Source organism: Rattus rattus, chromosome 14 (genome assembly GCF_011064425.1).
Source record: "Rattus rattus isolate New Zealand chromosome 14, Rrattus_CSIRO_v1, whole genome shotgun sequence".
NCBI classification, from domain to species: domain Eukaryota; kingdom Metazoa; phylum Chordata; class Mammalia; order Rodentia; family Muridae; genus Rattus; species Rattus rattus.
Window position 1 is genome coordinate 1,456,000 of NC_046167.1, and position 14,723 is coordinate 1,470,722.

At 38.6% G+C, this 14,723-nt stretch overlaps 1 protein-coding gene across 3 annotated transcripts in view; it reads left to right on the forward strand.

Annotated features, from left to right (window-relative positions):
- Mastl (microtubule associated serine/threonine kinase like) overlaps nucleotides 1-14,723 on the forward strand; it is a 34,944-nt gene that overhangs the window by 17,013 nt on the left and 3,208 nt on the right. For 2 of the 3 annotated variants that reach the window (XM_032884978.1, XM_032884980.1), the window contains 2 exons: nucleotides 396-1,481; nucleotides 2,382-2,523. In XM_032884978.1, coding sequence (XP_032740869.1) covers nucleotides 396-1,481; nucleotides 2,382-2,523 — 1,228 coding nt within the window. The remainder of the gene's footprint in view (nucleotides 1-395; nucleotides 1,482-2,381; nucleotides 2,524-14,723) is intronic. The other variant, XM_032884979.1, reaches the window with a different exon arrangement.

Consider the following 14,723-nt stretch of genomic DNA (forward strand, 5'->3'; position numbering starts at 1 on the left):
TTTCAGTCGGTAGATTTTAGGCTCTTACATTTTTGCCATTTTAAACAGAATAATCATATTCCTATTGCAAAATAGATTATGTACTATATTTATAATATAAGCCTATCCCAAATTTTTACTGAATATAGTTAATGTTTCTTGTTTAATATCATGTTATCAAAATATGTATTGGGACATAAGTTATTTAAATTGTAACCAGTGTTACATTTAGAACAATGTGATTATAAGCAATGTAGTATATACTATAATTGTTTTCAATTCTTCTGTTTCATCTAAAAACAAGAAAATACAACATACTAGTTCACTGGATTGCCTATCACATGTAGGTAATCATAGATGAAAAGCTTTGAAAGTTCTAAGGTTTATAACTGAAAATAGCATTTACCTCCTCTTAGAGTGCCAAGCCATCAAGTACAATGATGAGCTGGAGTGCCGGTGAAATGCCGTATGCAAAATCTGTAAGTGCCATCGAGACAAAAACGGATTTGGAATTAGCACTTTCTCCCATTCATGACAGCAGTAACATTCCTCCCACTGGAAGCAACTACATGACCCTCCCTAGAAAATGCTTCTCTAGGGAAATCTCTTGGGAGGCAAGAGAACCGGATATAAATAATGAGACCATGACCATTGACGAGGTCAGTTTCTGTCAGTCCAATCATTGGGCTGTAAATTCTAGTGCTACATCTGAAGAACACCTCTGTAAAAGAAACTGTAAAAGAAATTTCCACTTGGTTGACTCCAGTCCTTGTCAGGAAATTATACAAAGTAAAAAAAACTGTATAGAATATGAAGCCAATAAGGAAAAGACAGGCTGTTGTGCAAATCAAGCTACAGGCTTGACAGCCCAAGTCCAGAACCTGAAGCTATCAGTGTGCAAAAGTCAGCACCATGACTATGCTAATAAGGAGAACACTGTCACCTATTTAACTGACAGACCAACAATAGCAAAGAACCTCATGTCTGAGCTCGACGAAGACTGTGAGCTGAGCAGTAAAAAGGACTGCCTCCATTCTAATTCCGTATGTTCTGATGAGGATAGAGCTCCTAAAACTGTCTGTGTAGACTCCGATTCATCTTTTCCGGGAGTGTCTATGATGGAAAGTTCACTGGAGATTCAGGCCTTAGAGCCAGATAAAAGCATCAGAGACTACTCTTTTGAAGAACCAAATACTGAAGATCTACTTATGTTACCAAAATGCCAAGAAAATTCTCTGCCAAAAGATGACTGGCATGCTTCTATCCAAGACAGTAACCAAATGTTAGCTCCTCCTTCAAAGGCGCCAAAAACATTCGCCTCTAAAACCAATGTCGTGGCTTTTCGAAGTTTTAGCAGTCACATTAATGCATCCAGTAATTCAGAACCATCCAAAGTGAGCACAACTTCTTTAGACGCTATGGACATTTCCTGTGACTACAGTGGTTCGTGTCCCATGGCTGTGACCCCTACTGAGAAAGGGAGGGCCTGCGTGTCACATCAGGTATGTTCAGGTTTATTCTTAGAATATTAGAGTAGTAACCTATTAGGACACATGCTTGCCTCTCGGCTAGGTTATATGGTATTAATTATACCATTATGAGATTTCAGTTTTCCTTTAAGGGCTTAGATGTCCCTTAACCTCAGAGCCTATTTTCCAAATGTCTGTAAAGGACAAAAGCCCCTGTCATACTGCTTTCAAAGGTTGGTGCTAAGCAGCAATTACGTTAAAACCTTTAGGATCGTTTATTACAAGAGGCAACAGATACTTAGTCCATCTTACATATTGTCTTAATATTTTTCAATCATTTTGTCAGCCACACCTTTTATTTATCAATGTAGACTATAAAAGTACTTTTCTTAGGTGGAATACCTTCTCATAAACCTTTAATCCAAATTCTTCAGAGGCTAAGGCAGGATCATGGATTTGAGGTCAGTGTGAGCTATATAATAAAACTATCTCAAAATAATTTTTTCTCTCTTTTTTTTAAGATGTATTTATTATATATAAGTACACTGTAGCTGTCTTCAGCACACCAGAAGAGGGCATCAGACTCATTACAGATGGTTGTGAGCCACCATGTGGTTGCTGGGATTTGAGCTCAGGACCTCTGGAAGAGCAGTCAGTAGTGCTCTTAACCGCTGAGCCATCTCTCCAGCCCAAATTTTTTTTTCTTTTACAGTCATAGCTTACTGAAACAATTGACATTACCTGAGCTATTGAATTTTATTACACATAAGAACCTTTTTAGAATTATAACCAGCCTGAGTCCGCTTTTAAATCCCTGACCAAGGATTTGAGTGCATGCTTTATACCTAGAGAACGTTTGTTGTTGCTTCTTTAATGCTTATGTTCATTTGAAGGAAATGAACATATTTGTTGTCTCTTGAACTCTTGAATTAGCAGACTCCGAGTCAGGTCAAGTTGGGAACATCATACAGAACTCCAAAGAGTGTGAGAAGAGGGCCACCCCCAGTAGACGATGGACGGATTCTAGGAACCCCGGATTACCTGGCACCTGAGCTCCTACTGGGAGCCGCCCATGGTAAGGTACACATTATGTATCTTGATCAGTCACTGCACTACTCTTTTATATGAAATCCCTTTGATCTGTATTCAAATCCTGGAGACCACGTGGTTCCTCTTCTCCCATAAGTGTCTTCTAACATCTGTACTCTGGACATGTGGGGGGTTTGTGTTTTATTTTTGCTGATTGAGACAGCATTTCTAGTGGAAAAGGCAAAAGGAAACAACTTGGAGGGAGCCAGCTCAGTAAAATGTTTGCCATGCAAACATAAGAATCTGAGTCAGATCCACCAAGAGCACCTACATTAAAAATGAGTCATGAAATGGGGGAGTTGGGGTGGCATGCTGGCCAATGCCTATAACCATAGCAGTGAAGAGACAGACAGGAGGATCCTGGGGTCTTGCTGGCCTGCCAGTCTTGCTAAATCAGTGAGTTCTAGGTTTAGTCAAGAGACTTTGTTTCAAAAAGTTAGGTAGAGACTGATAGAGAAAGATGCCCCAAATGAACTTTTTGGCCTCTACATGTGTGCATATATCACAACACATACACATTTTTTAAAAAAGATATTCTCTTGGTAAAGGGGAATAAACACTGTAAAGCATGTAGCCATTTCTCTTGTGTTCATTTACTTTGTGGAGCTGAAGATAAAAACCAAGACCTTAAATGTGCTCTGAGCAAGAGCTCTGCCACTGAGCCACATCTGCAGACCCAGTGGTTTTTGCCTTCTTTGATTCAGTCCCACTGATCAGAGAAGCTGCCTTCAGACTAGACTAAAGTTAGCCCTAAATTTCTGTTCACTCTTCAGAATTTAACCTCATTTTCTAGTCATAGTAATGCAAAAAGCAACAAATAGTTATGAATTACTAAATTTAACAGATTATTTATACTTTGGATTTTTGTAATAGACACTGCAACATAAGCACTGCCAAATATCCTAAATCCCAGGTACCCTGCGGTGTCCTGGAGAGGCAGATCACACACTGTCCTCCAGCAGTACGCAGACCGAGTCAGCGCCCAGTGAAACTCCGGTCATGGAGTATGGCTTTTAGGCATGTCTGACAGACACTCAATAATCTGCAGACTCCAGCTCCTAATTCAGTTTAGATCATTCTGACTATTCAGAATTGCCCTGAATCGAATCAACAAATAGAGACATTTTATACGAAAGCATAAGAGCTTGCAGTGTGCTTGTAAAATTTAAATACAAGCAAAAAAAGTAAATAAGTAAAAATAAAAACAACAAAATCCTATTAAGGAAAACAGATTGTTACAGTGCAATTACAAAATGAAAACAATTTCTTATTTCATGAAAAATTAAAGTTAACTAGTGAGATATTAGATTGTTTTATAAAATAGGTAACTTTATTAAACAGTTGCCTTATTTTTATGTGTCCGAGTGTCTGCATTCATGTTTGTTCACCAGATGTACACCCGGTGTCCAGAGAGGCAAGAAGAGTGTCAGATGCACTGTAAGGCACTGCACTGTAGATCCTAGGAGCCAAACTCAGAACCCCAGAAAATAGTTTTCTTGAGTTACAATCTACACTGTCTACAGTTCACCCAATCAATGTATGTGCTGGGGGGGGGGGGGCGGTGTTTGTTTGTTTCAGTGTATTCCAAGGTCGTACAAGCCTCACTGTAATACTAGGATATTCCATCAACCTTAACCATGTATCCAGTCGTAGCCACTTTCTCCTGCTCACTCACCCACCCCAGCTCCAGTCAGACTATTTCAAAGCTTAGCGTACTCGGGGTACTTTATACAAATGGAGTCATTATAACAACAACAATACAAATCACCATTATTTATACCCTCACCAGAATGGTCAATCCAGAAGTGAGCCAACCTTCAGGAAGGTACATTAGAATAAAATAATATTTTCTTCCTTTCTCTTTCAAAAAATTTCTTCTTTCTACCTTCTGAAGTGAAATATAGTCATCTGCTAGATTAATATCACAAAATATTACAAGGTAAGGGGCTCAAATGCAGGAAATGTATACGTTTCACAGATCTAAAAGTTTGAAGTCTAGAATAGAGACTTTTAAAACCCATAGAAGAAGCAAGACTTCTGTGACCTGCAGGCTTGGATAGTCTCCTGACCATCTTTGGCATTCCATTTCTATTTCTTTATATATGTGGTGTTTTCCCTGTATCTCTGGCTTTATTACTTCAACATGTCATCATAATTTTTTAAACTTATGTATTAATTTCTTTAAGTTTTTGTTGATATACCAAGTAATGTTTCATCATGTATGTATGTATGCATGTAGCATGCATGTATGTGTGTAGCACTATACTTGGCTAATATTAATAACCCTACTCAATGGACACCTTCCTCTACTCAAATAGTCTTACTTCTACTTTCAAGTCGGGTATATGTGTACTTTTTTATTACGTTTATTAATTTTAAAGGGAAAATTTTTGAGCTCCAGATTCCATGAGAAATACTGTCTCAAAAAAATAAGGTAGAGGTCAATAAAGGAAGATACAATTCCTTAGTTACTATTCAATTGCTATTAAGACACACCATGACTAAGGCAACTTACAAAAGAAAGCATTTAGTTGGGGCTTGCTTATAGTTTTAGAGACTTAGTCCATTATCCTTACGGCTGGCAACATGGTGGCAGGCAGGCAGGCAGGCAGGCAGGCATGTGCTAGAGCAGTAGCTGAGAGGTTGCTAAGCATTCTGATCATCCTTTCCTAAGATGAGAGGACTACTCCCTAGTGATACATTTCTTCCAACAAAGTCATGCTTCCTAATTCTTCTAACCCTTCTCAAATAGTACCATGCGTTCAGACTGACTAAGCATTCAAAGATATGAGCACACAGGGCCATTCTTATTCAAACCATCACATTTCTGTTAACCTTTTGTCTCCACATGCACATGCACAGATGAGTACACACACACATACCATTATGCATGCAGCACACATAAATTAAATTCAGGATCAATATTGATCAAAAAGGAAAAGTATCAAAGTAGTTTTACATTGGCCTCCAGACACATGCATACACGTGATATTCACTCACACAAACACATAAATAAAAATACTAAAAAATAAATCTTTAAAAAAAAAGCAAAAGTGACCCCATAGGAAGAACAACAGTCTCAACTAACCCAGACCCCAGGGAGCTCCCAGAGCCACCAACCAGGGGCATGCACGGGAAGGTCTGCCTGGTCTGGCCTCAGTGGGAGAAGACTCACTTAATCCTTGAGACTTGAGACCTCAGGGGAAGGGGAGGCCTGATTAGGCAGGAAGAGGGAGCACCCTCTCAGAGGCAAGGGGGCGGGAAGAATGGGATGAGAAACCGTAGGACAGGAGACTGAGCAGGGGGCAACAGCTGGAATCTAAATAAATAAAATAATTTAAAAATCAAAAGCTGTACCTTTAATAAAGATGTATGCACATATACATATGTAAGTGCAGGCTCACGAGTCAGAAAACTGGCCCTCATCTGCTTTCAGGCTAGGGGTCCTCTGGTCTCCCTGCAGGAGCACAGACTCCCACGCCATTGTTTGCATACAGCCTGGGATCTGAACTTAGCTCCACACTTTCCTCACAAGCACCGATGCTTCTTGATGGTAGTGTTGGTTTCTTTGAGAGGTGTGTGGTGGTTTTGTTTTTGAGACATGGTCTCACTATGGATTCCTGGCTGGCCTGGAACTCTATATAGACATCAGACTGGCCTTGAACTCACAGATGTTCCTGCCTCTGCCTACAGAATGCTAGGAGTAAAGTGCCTGGTGCCTGACAAGCACTTAGAATGCACTGAACCATCTCCCTGGCCCAACACCTGTGTTGAAGTCTCCTAGGCCAAATAACTGAGCTTCCTGATTGTAGTAAAAATGTTGCAGACCAGAGCCAAATTATGTTGAGTTACTTTTAATGCCTTTGAAAGCCATGTACTGCCCAGTCCTATCTGATGTAACATCCTTGTGCCTCTCGTAACCAAAATAATTCTCAGCAGATCACTGGCCTCTACCAGTCTAGAACTAAAGATGGCAGCAGCATCTGAAACCTGTAACTGCATTTCACCTGCTGTGGTACCCACCTTTAAGCGGGTCCCAGGGAGGTTAATTTAGGTTGTTAAACTTGCATGCCAACCGCTTTTACCCACAGAGCTGTATTGCTGGGACTACATATTCAAAGGTTTGTTTTTTGATGTTGTTGTTATTTTCACTTTATAAACATTCGGTCATTTTGTCTCTGTAACAGCATGCCCAAAAACTCAGTCTGCCCCTAAAATTCCTGAAAATGGAGTTATAAACCTTCGGCCACTTCATTTTAACTTATTGAAAACTAAAATTGTTATTCTTTATGGACCTATAATGTCTAGCTATTTTTAAGTGTAATATACTTATATATAAATATGAACATTTTAGGATTTTTTTAGAAATAACAGTGGCAGGAATGTGTAGGGATCATTGCCTATAAAAACCATTTACTCTAGGTCTCAGCCAGGCCTAGCTAAGATGCACACATCTGAGAATTAACTGTAGAATTTAGGACAGAATTTTAAAAGCTGGTATACAAAAACTATCTCAGGAAGGGCCAACAAAATTGTAGATAGTAAATCATTAATTTTGAGCTTTCTAAATGATTTAAATCTGGCATTTTCAAATGTTAATTCTTAAAACTAAGGCTAAAAAAGAGAAAAAGAAACATTTATGAGAGTAATAACTAATACCTCTCATTTAGTGGATGATTAAATTATTAAAACATACTTTTTATTGAATGCTTGTCTTAATCAGTGTCTGTTGATGGGAAGAGACCATGACCAGAGCCACTCTTAGAAAAGACAGCATCTACTTGGGTGCTTGCACACAGTTTCAGAGGTCGCTCTGTTACAGTGGGAAGCATGGCATCAGGCAGGCAGAGCGAGGGAGATGGTGGGGAAAAGTAGCGAAGAATTCCACCTCCAGAGCCACAGCAGCGGAAGGGAGCGACTCTGAGCTTGGAATATGCTTTGGAAACCTCAAAGCCCACCCTCAGTGGCCAACAAGGCCATACCTCCTAATCATGTCATGTGGTACAGCTTCACTGTGACTTGCTATTCAAGCCTACTAGCCTCTAGGGGCTGTTGTCATTCAAATTTCTAAACTGCTTTTTGTTAAGAAAATTTAAAATGTACATCTAGAATATTTTTTTAAATATTTATTTATTTTATTTATATGAGTACACTGTAGCTATCTTCAGACACACCAGAAGAGGGCATCAGATCCCATTTACAGATGGTTGTGAGTCACCATGTGGTTGCTGAGATTTGAACTCAGGACCTCTGGAAGAGCAGCCAGTGATCTTAACCACTAAGCCATTTCTCCAGCCCATAGAATATTCTTAAAAGGTAAAGAACTAGTCTATATGTAGAAAAACCTTTACATACTTTCTAGACTTTATCCTGTGTTAAACATATTTTTTCATTGTTGAGGTCAATTTTTGCTACTAGGAAGGTAAATTTGTCATTCAATATTAATTCATTTCTGTTAAATAAGACATATAAGATGAGATAAAACAGTTTGTGCATAAAAAAGACAGTATTGCATTTAGAGTCTGTTCTTTAAACCATCACTCTTGTTTGTTGTAACCCTGTGCTCACAGTGTGCAACAGAATGCTATGTAAGTCCTTTTATGACAGACGCAATCTGACAGTCATGGAATTTCTTTCATTTTTCAGATACGTTATGATAGTGGTGATGTTGTAAATACCTAAGTAATCTGGATCCAGTCTGCTATCACAGGTCCCAAGAGACTCCTGTCTCCCCTTGTTCCTCAAAAGGAAAAAAAAAAGAATAACCATTTGCTAGCTCTTTCCTTTTCCTCCAAAACTACAATTCCATGGATAACAAGGACAGATGTCTGACAGTATTTTTCACTCCTGCTTTCCTAAGAGAAGTTCATCATCCAGTGTCAATTATCTTGGCCAGCTATTGTGGAAATGAAACATTCTTCAATGCTCAAACTAATTTAAGACAAAGAAAATAAAACATTTCATTAAGAGCCTTTTGGAGAATCCAAGCAGAAGTAAAGCCTACCTAGGATGTAGTATGCCACCTTTATCTCATATTAAGTTCAGATTTCTCTAAAAATAATGTTTTTTTTTAAGATTTATTTATTTATATGTAAGTACACTGTAGCTGTCATCAGACACACCAGAAGAGGGCATCAGATCCCATTACAGATGGCTGTGAGCCACCATGTGGTTGCTGGGAATTGAACTCAGGACCTCTGGAAGAGCAGTCAGTGCTCTTAACCACTGAGCCATCTCTCCAGCCCTAAAAATAATGTTTTATAGTAAAAGATTTTTCCCAGAGAAAGGATGAAGACAAAAAGAGTAAAATGTACCATAAACAGGCTTACAAAAGGTAATAGCATATATGTACTTACTATAGCTCCTCTTTAATTTTAGCATAGTTAACCTTTAAATCTTATTTTAAAATCCTTAAATAGGCCAGGAGATAGATCTGCGAATAAGGGCACTGGCTACTATTTCAGAAGACGCAGGTTCAATTCCCAGCACCCACACTGCAGCTGCAGCAATCTGTAACTCCAGCTCCAAAGGACCTGACCTCTTATTTCCGCTCCTTTCATTAATAATATTTGGTACACAGGAAAAAGACAACTTTTCTAAAAAATTTTTAAAAGGCTATGGTCATCTGATCTGAATTAATACCAAAATAGTAGGACAACTATAATCACAAAATTTATACTAATCTAGATGTTTAAAACTGATCATTCCTAAACCCTGAACTAGCCATGCCTCATGAGATGTATCAAACTATCTCATCAAACTACCAAAAAGGAAAACTAAAAAATACTCTAAATAAAGCATTGTATATACTTCAAAAATAAACACAGAGAAATATTACAATCAACTTGGTCAATTAACTTGGATCAGCTACTATTTTTGCTCCCTGAAGCCATACCATTATTTCTTTTTTTTTATTGGATTTTTTTATTTACATTTAAAATATTTTCCGCTTTCCCAGTTTCGAGTCTATAAACCCCCTATCCCATTCCCCCTCCACCTTCTTCTATGAGGCTGTTCCCTGTACACTAGGGACTCAAACCTTGGCAGAACCAAGGACTTTTCCTCCCATTGGAGCCCAACAAGGCCATCCTCTGCTAAATATGCTGCTAGAGCCATGGGTCTGTCCATGTGTACTCTTTGGGAAGTGGTTTAGTCCCTGGGAGTTCTGGTTGGTTGGCATTGTTGTTCTTATGGGGTTGTAAGCCCCTTCACCTCCTTCAATCCTTTCTCCAGCTCCTCAAATGGGGACCTGGTTCTCAGTTCAATGGCTGGCTGCAAGCATCCACCTTTGTATTTGTCATGCTTTGGTACAGCCTCAGGAATGCCATATCAGGCTCCTGTCAGCATACACTTCTTGGCATCAGCAATATTGTCTGGGTCTGGTGGCTGTATGTCTATGGGCTGGATCCCCAGGTTGAGCAGTCTCGGGATGGCATTTCCTTCAGTCTCTGCTTCTAACTTTGTCTCCATATCTCCTCCTATGAATATTTTTGTTCCCCCTTCTAAGAATGACTGAAGCATCCACACTTTGGTTGTCCTTCTTCTTGAGCTTCATGTGGTCTGTGGATTGTCTCTTGGGTAATCCAAGCTTTGGGGCTAATCAGTGAGTGCATACCATGTAGGGTTTTTTGTGTTTGGGTTACCTCACTCAGGATATTTTCTAGTTCCATTTGCCTATGAATGTCATGAAGTCATTGTTTTTGATAGTTGATTAATATTCCATTGTGTAGATGTACCACATTTTATGTATCCACTCCTCTGTTGAAGGACCTCTGGGTTCTTTCCAGCTTCTGACTATTATAAATAAGGCTGCTATGAACATAGTGGATCAGGTGTCCTTTTTATATGTTGCAGCATCTCTTGGGTATGTGCCCAGGCTTGTTATAGTTGAATTCTCAGGTAGTACTTTGTTCAGTTTTCTGAAGAACCTCTAACTGCTTTCCAGAGTGGTTGTACCAGCTTGCAATCCCACCAACAATGGAGGAGTCTTCCTCTTTCTCCACATCCTCACCAGCATCTGTTGTCACCTGAGTTTTTGATCTTAGCCATTCTGACTGGTGTGAGGTGGAATCTCAGCATTGGTTTGATTTGCTTTTCCCTGATGACTAAGGATGTTGAACATTTCTTTAGGTACTTCTCAGCCATTCAATATTCATCAGCTGAGAATTCTTTGATTAGCTCTCTACCCATTTTTTAATAGGGTTATTTGGCTCTCTGCAGTCTAACTTCTTGAGTTCTTTGTATATATTGGATATTAGCCCTCTATCAGCTATAGGATTGGTAAAGATCTTTTCCAAATCTGTTCGTTGCCGTTTGGTCCTAATGACAGTATCCTTTGCCTTACAGAACCTTTGCAATTTTATGAAGTCCATTTGTTGATTCTTGATCTTAGACCATAAGCCATTGGTGTTTTATTCAAGAAGTTTTCCCCAGTGCCCATGGGTTCAAGGCTCTTCCCTATTTTTTTTCTTCTATTAGTTTGAGTGTATCTGGTTTTATGTGGTCGTCCTTGATCCACTGGGACTTGAGCTTTGTACAGTGCAATAAGAATGGATCTATTTGCATTCTTCTACATGCTGACCTCCAGTTGAACCAGCACCATTTGTTGAAAATGCTATCTTTTTCCCACTGGATGGTTTAGCTCCTTTATCAAAGATCAAGTGACCATAGGTGTGTGGGTTCATTTCTGGGTCTTCAATTCTGTTCCACTGATCTACCTGTCTCTGTACCAATACCATACAGTTTTTTATCACTATTGCTCTGTAATACTGCTTGAGAAGTCAGGGATGGTGATTCCCCCAGAAGTTCTTTTATTGTTAAGGATAGTTTTCGCTATCCTGGGTTTGTTTTTTTTGGTTTGTTTTTTTTGGTTTGTTTTTTGTTGTGTTGTTGTTGTTTGGTTTTTGGGTTTTTTTTTTTATTCCAAATCAATTTGCAAATTTCTCTTTCTAAATATGAATAATTGAGTTGGAATTTTGATGGGGATTGCACTGAATCTATACATTGCTTTTGGCAAAATGGCGATTTTTACTATATTAATCCTGCTAATCCATGAGTATGTGAAATCCTTCCATCTTCTGAGATCTTCTTCAGTTTCTTTTTTTCTTTTTTTTTTTTTTTTTTTTTCCGGGGCTGGGGACTGAACCCAGGACCTTGCGCTTCCTAGGCAAGCGCTCTACCACTGAGCCAAATCCCCAACCCCCTTCTTCAGTTTCTTTCTTCAGTGTCTTGAAGTTCTTCTCATACAGATCTTTCACTTGCTTGGTTAGAGTCACACCAGGGTATTTTATATTATTTGTAGCTATTGTGAAGGGTGTCGTTTCCCTAATTTCTTTCTCAGCCTGTTTATCCTTTGAGTAGAAGAAGGGTACTGATTTGTTTGAGTTAATTTTATACCCAGCCACTTTGCTGAAGTTGTTTATCAGGCTTAGTAGTTATTTGGTAGAACTTTTGGGGTCACTTAAATATACTATCATATCATCTGCAAATAGTGATATTTTGACTTCTTCCTTTCCAATTTGTATCCCTTTGGTCTCCTTTTGTTGTCTGATTACTCTGGTTAGACTTTGAGTAATATATTGAATAGGTAAGGAGAAAGTCAGCCCTCTCCTGTCTAGTCCCTGATTTTAGTGGGATTGCTTCAAGTTTCTCTCCATTTAATTTGATGTTGGCTACTGAGTTGCTGTATATTGATTTTCCTATATTTAGGTATGGGCTTGAATTCCTGATCTTTCCAGGACTTTTATCATGAGGTGGTGTTGAATTTTGTCAAATGCTTTCTCAGCATCTAATGAGATGATCATGTGGGGTGGTTTTTTGTTTTGTTTTGTTTTGGTTTTTTGTTTATGTAGTGGATTATGTTGATGGATTGCCGTATATTGAACCATCCTTGCATCCCTGGGATGAAGCCTACTTGATCATGATGGATGATCATTTTGGTGTGTTCTTGGATTTGGTTTGCGAGAATTTTATTGTGTATTTTTGCATCAATATTAAGAAGGAAATTGAGGGGTTGGGATTTAGCTCAGTGGTAGAGCACTTGCCTAGCAAGCGCAAGGCCCTGGGTTGGGTCCCCAGCTCTGAAAAAAAGAATTAAAAAAAAAAAAAAAAAAAAAGAAGGGAAATTGATCTGAAGTTCTCTTTCTTTGTTGGTTTTTAGTCATAAGGGAAATTGGTCTGAAGTTCTCTTTCTTTGTTGGGTCTTTGTGTGTGTATATATAAGTGTAATTGTGGCTTCATAGAAAGAATTAGGTAGTGTTCCTTCTGTTTGTTTCTATTCTGTGAAATAATTTGGACACTACTGGTATTAGGTCTTCTATGAAGGTCTGATAGAATTCTGCACTAAGCCCATCTGGTCCTGGGGCTTTTTTTTTTTTCCCCCTTGGGAGACTTTTAATGACTGCTTCTATTTCTTTAGGAGTTATGGGACTTTTTAGATGGTTTATCTGATCCTGATTTAAATTTGGTACCTGATACCTGTCTAGAAAATTGTCTATTTCATCCACATTTTCCAGTTTTGTTGAGTATAGTATGTATGTTTGTAGTAGGATCTCATGATTTTTTTTTTAATTTCCACAGTTTCTGTTGTTATGTCTCACCTTTCATTTCTCTTTGTTAATTTGGATACACTCTCTCTGCCCTCTGATTAGTCTGGCTAAGGGTTTATATATCTTGTTGATTTTCTCAAAGAACCAGCTCCTGGTTTTGTTGATTCTTTGTATAGTTCTTTTTGTTTCTACTTGGTTGATTTCAGCCCTGAGTTTGATTATTTCCTGCCTCCTTGGGTGTATTTGCTTCCTTTTGTTCTAGTGCTTTTAGGTGTGCTTTCAAGCTGCTAGTGAATGCTCTCTCCAGTTACTTTTTGGAGGCTCTCAGAGCTATGAGGACAGAGTTTTCCTCTTGTCCCATAAGCTTGGGTTTGCTGTGCTTTCATTTTCATTAAATTCTATAATGTCTTTAATTTCTTTATTTCTTTGACCAAGTTGTCACTGAGTAGAGTGTTGTTCACCTTCCATGTGTATGTGGGCTTTCTGTTGTTTTTGTTGTTATTAAAGACCAGCCTTAGTCCGTAGTGATCTCATAGAATGCATGGATTATTTCAATCTTCTTGTACCTTTTGAGGCCTGTTTTGTGACTGATTATATGGTCAATTTTTGAGAAGGTCCCATGAGGTGCTGAGAAGGAGGTATATTTTTTTGTTTTAGGATAAAATGTTCTATAGATACCTGTTAAATCCATTTGGTTCATAACTTCTCTTAGTTTCTCTGTGTCAATTTAGTTTCTGTTTCCATGATCTGTTCATTGATGAGAATGAGGTGTTGAAGTCTCCCACTATCATTGTGTGAGGTGCAATGTGTGCTTTGAGCTTTAGTAAGGTTTCTTTTATGAATGAAGTTGCCCTTGCATTTGGAGCATAGATATTCAGGATTGAGAGTTCATCTTGGTGGATTTTTCCTTTGATAGTAAGGAGTATTGATTGTTGTTTCCTGTTATTTTTGTTGTTAGAGGTAGAATTATGTTTCTGTGTCTGTCTTTAAAATGTGTTAAAGACCAAAAACAAATGTTTATTTTTGGCAAACCACTATCTCCCACCAATTCAAAAGCCTAAGAATGTTGGCAGATAGTATCTGGAAACTATAACTGAGTTTTTCCTGCTTTTCTATGACCTACCTATGGGTACTACGAGTGTTATCTGATCAGTGTCTGATTTATGCCTTTCTTTATTAATACAGTCCCATGTAACCACTTCTACAGTGGAACATGCCTATTTTTTTTTTTCTTTTTTTCGGAGCTGGGGACTGAACCATTGAGCTATATCCCCAACCCCGCCTTCGTTTTTAAGATTTTACTTATTTTAATTTTGTATGCATGGTATTTTGCCTGCATACATGTCTGTGCACCTGTGCATGCCTGGTATCTACTGAGGCCAGAGGAAGGTATTAGATCCCTTGGAGCTGGGGTTACAAATAGTTGTGGGTGCTGGGAATGGAACTCAGGTCCTCTAGAATAACCGCCAATGCTCTTAACCCCTGAGCCATCTCCTCAACCCTGGAACATGTCCTTGAAGGCAACTAAATCCATGTTCCTAAACCATCATCATTCAAATTTGGCTACAGAACAGCTCTCACTCCCTTTGAGCTAGGAACTATATTTTTGCATCAACAAAATACATAGTAAAACACATTT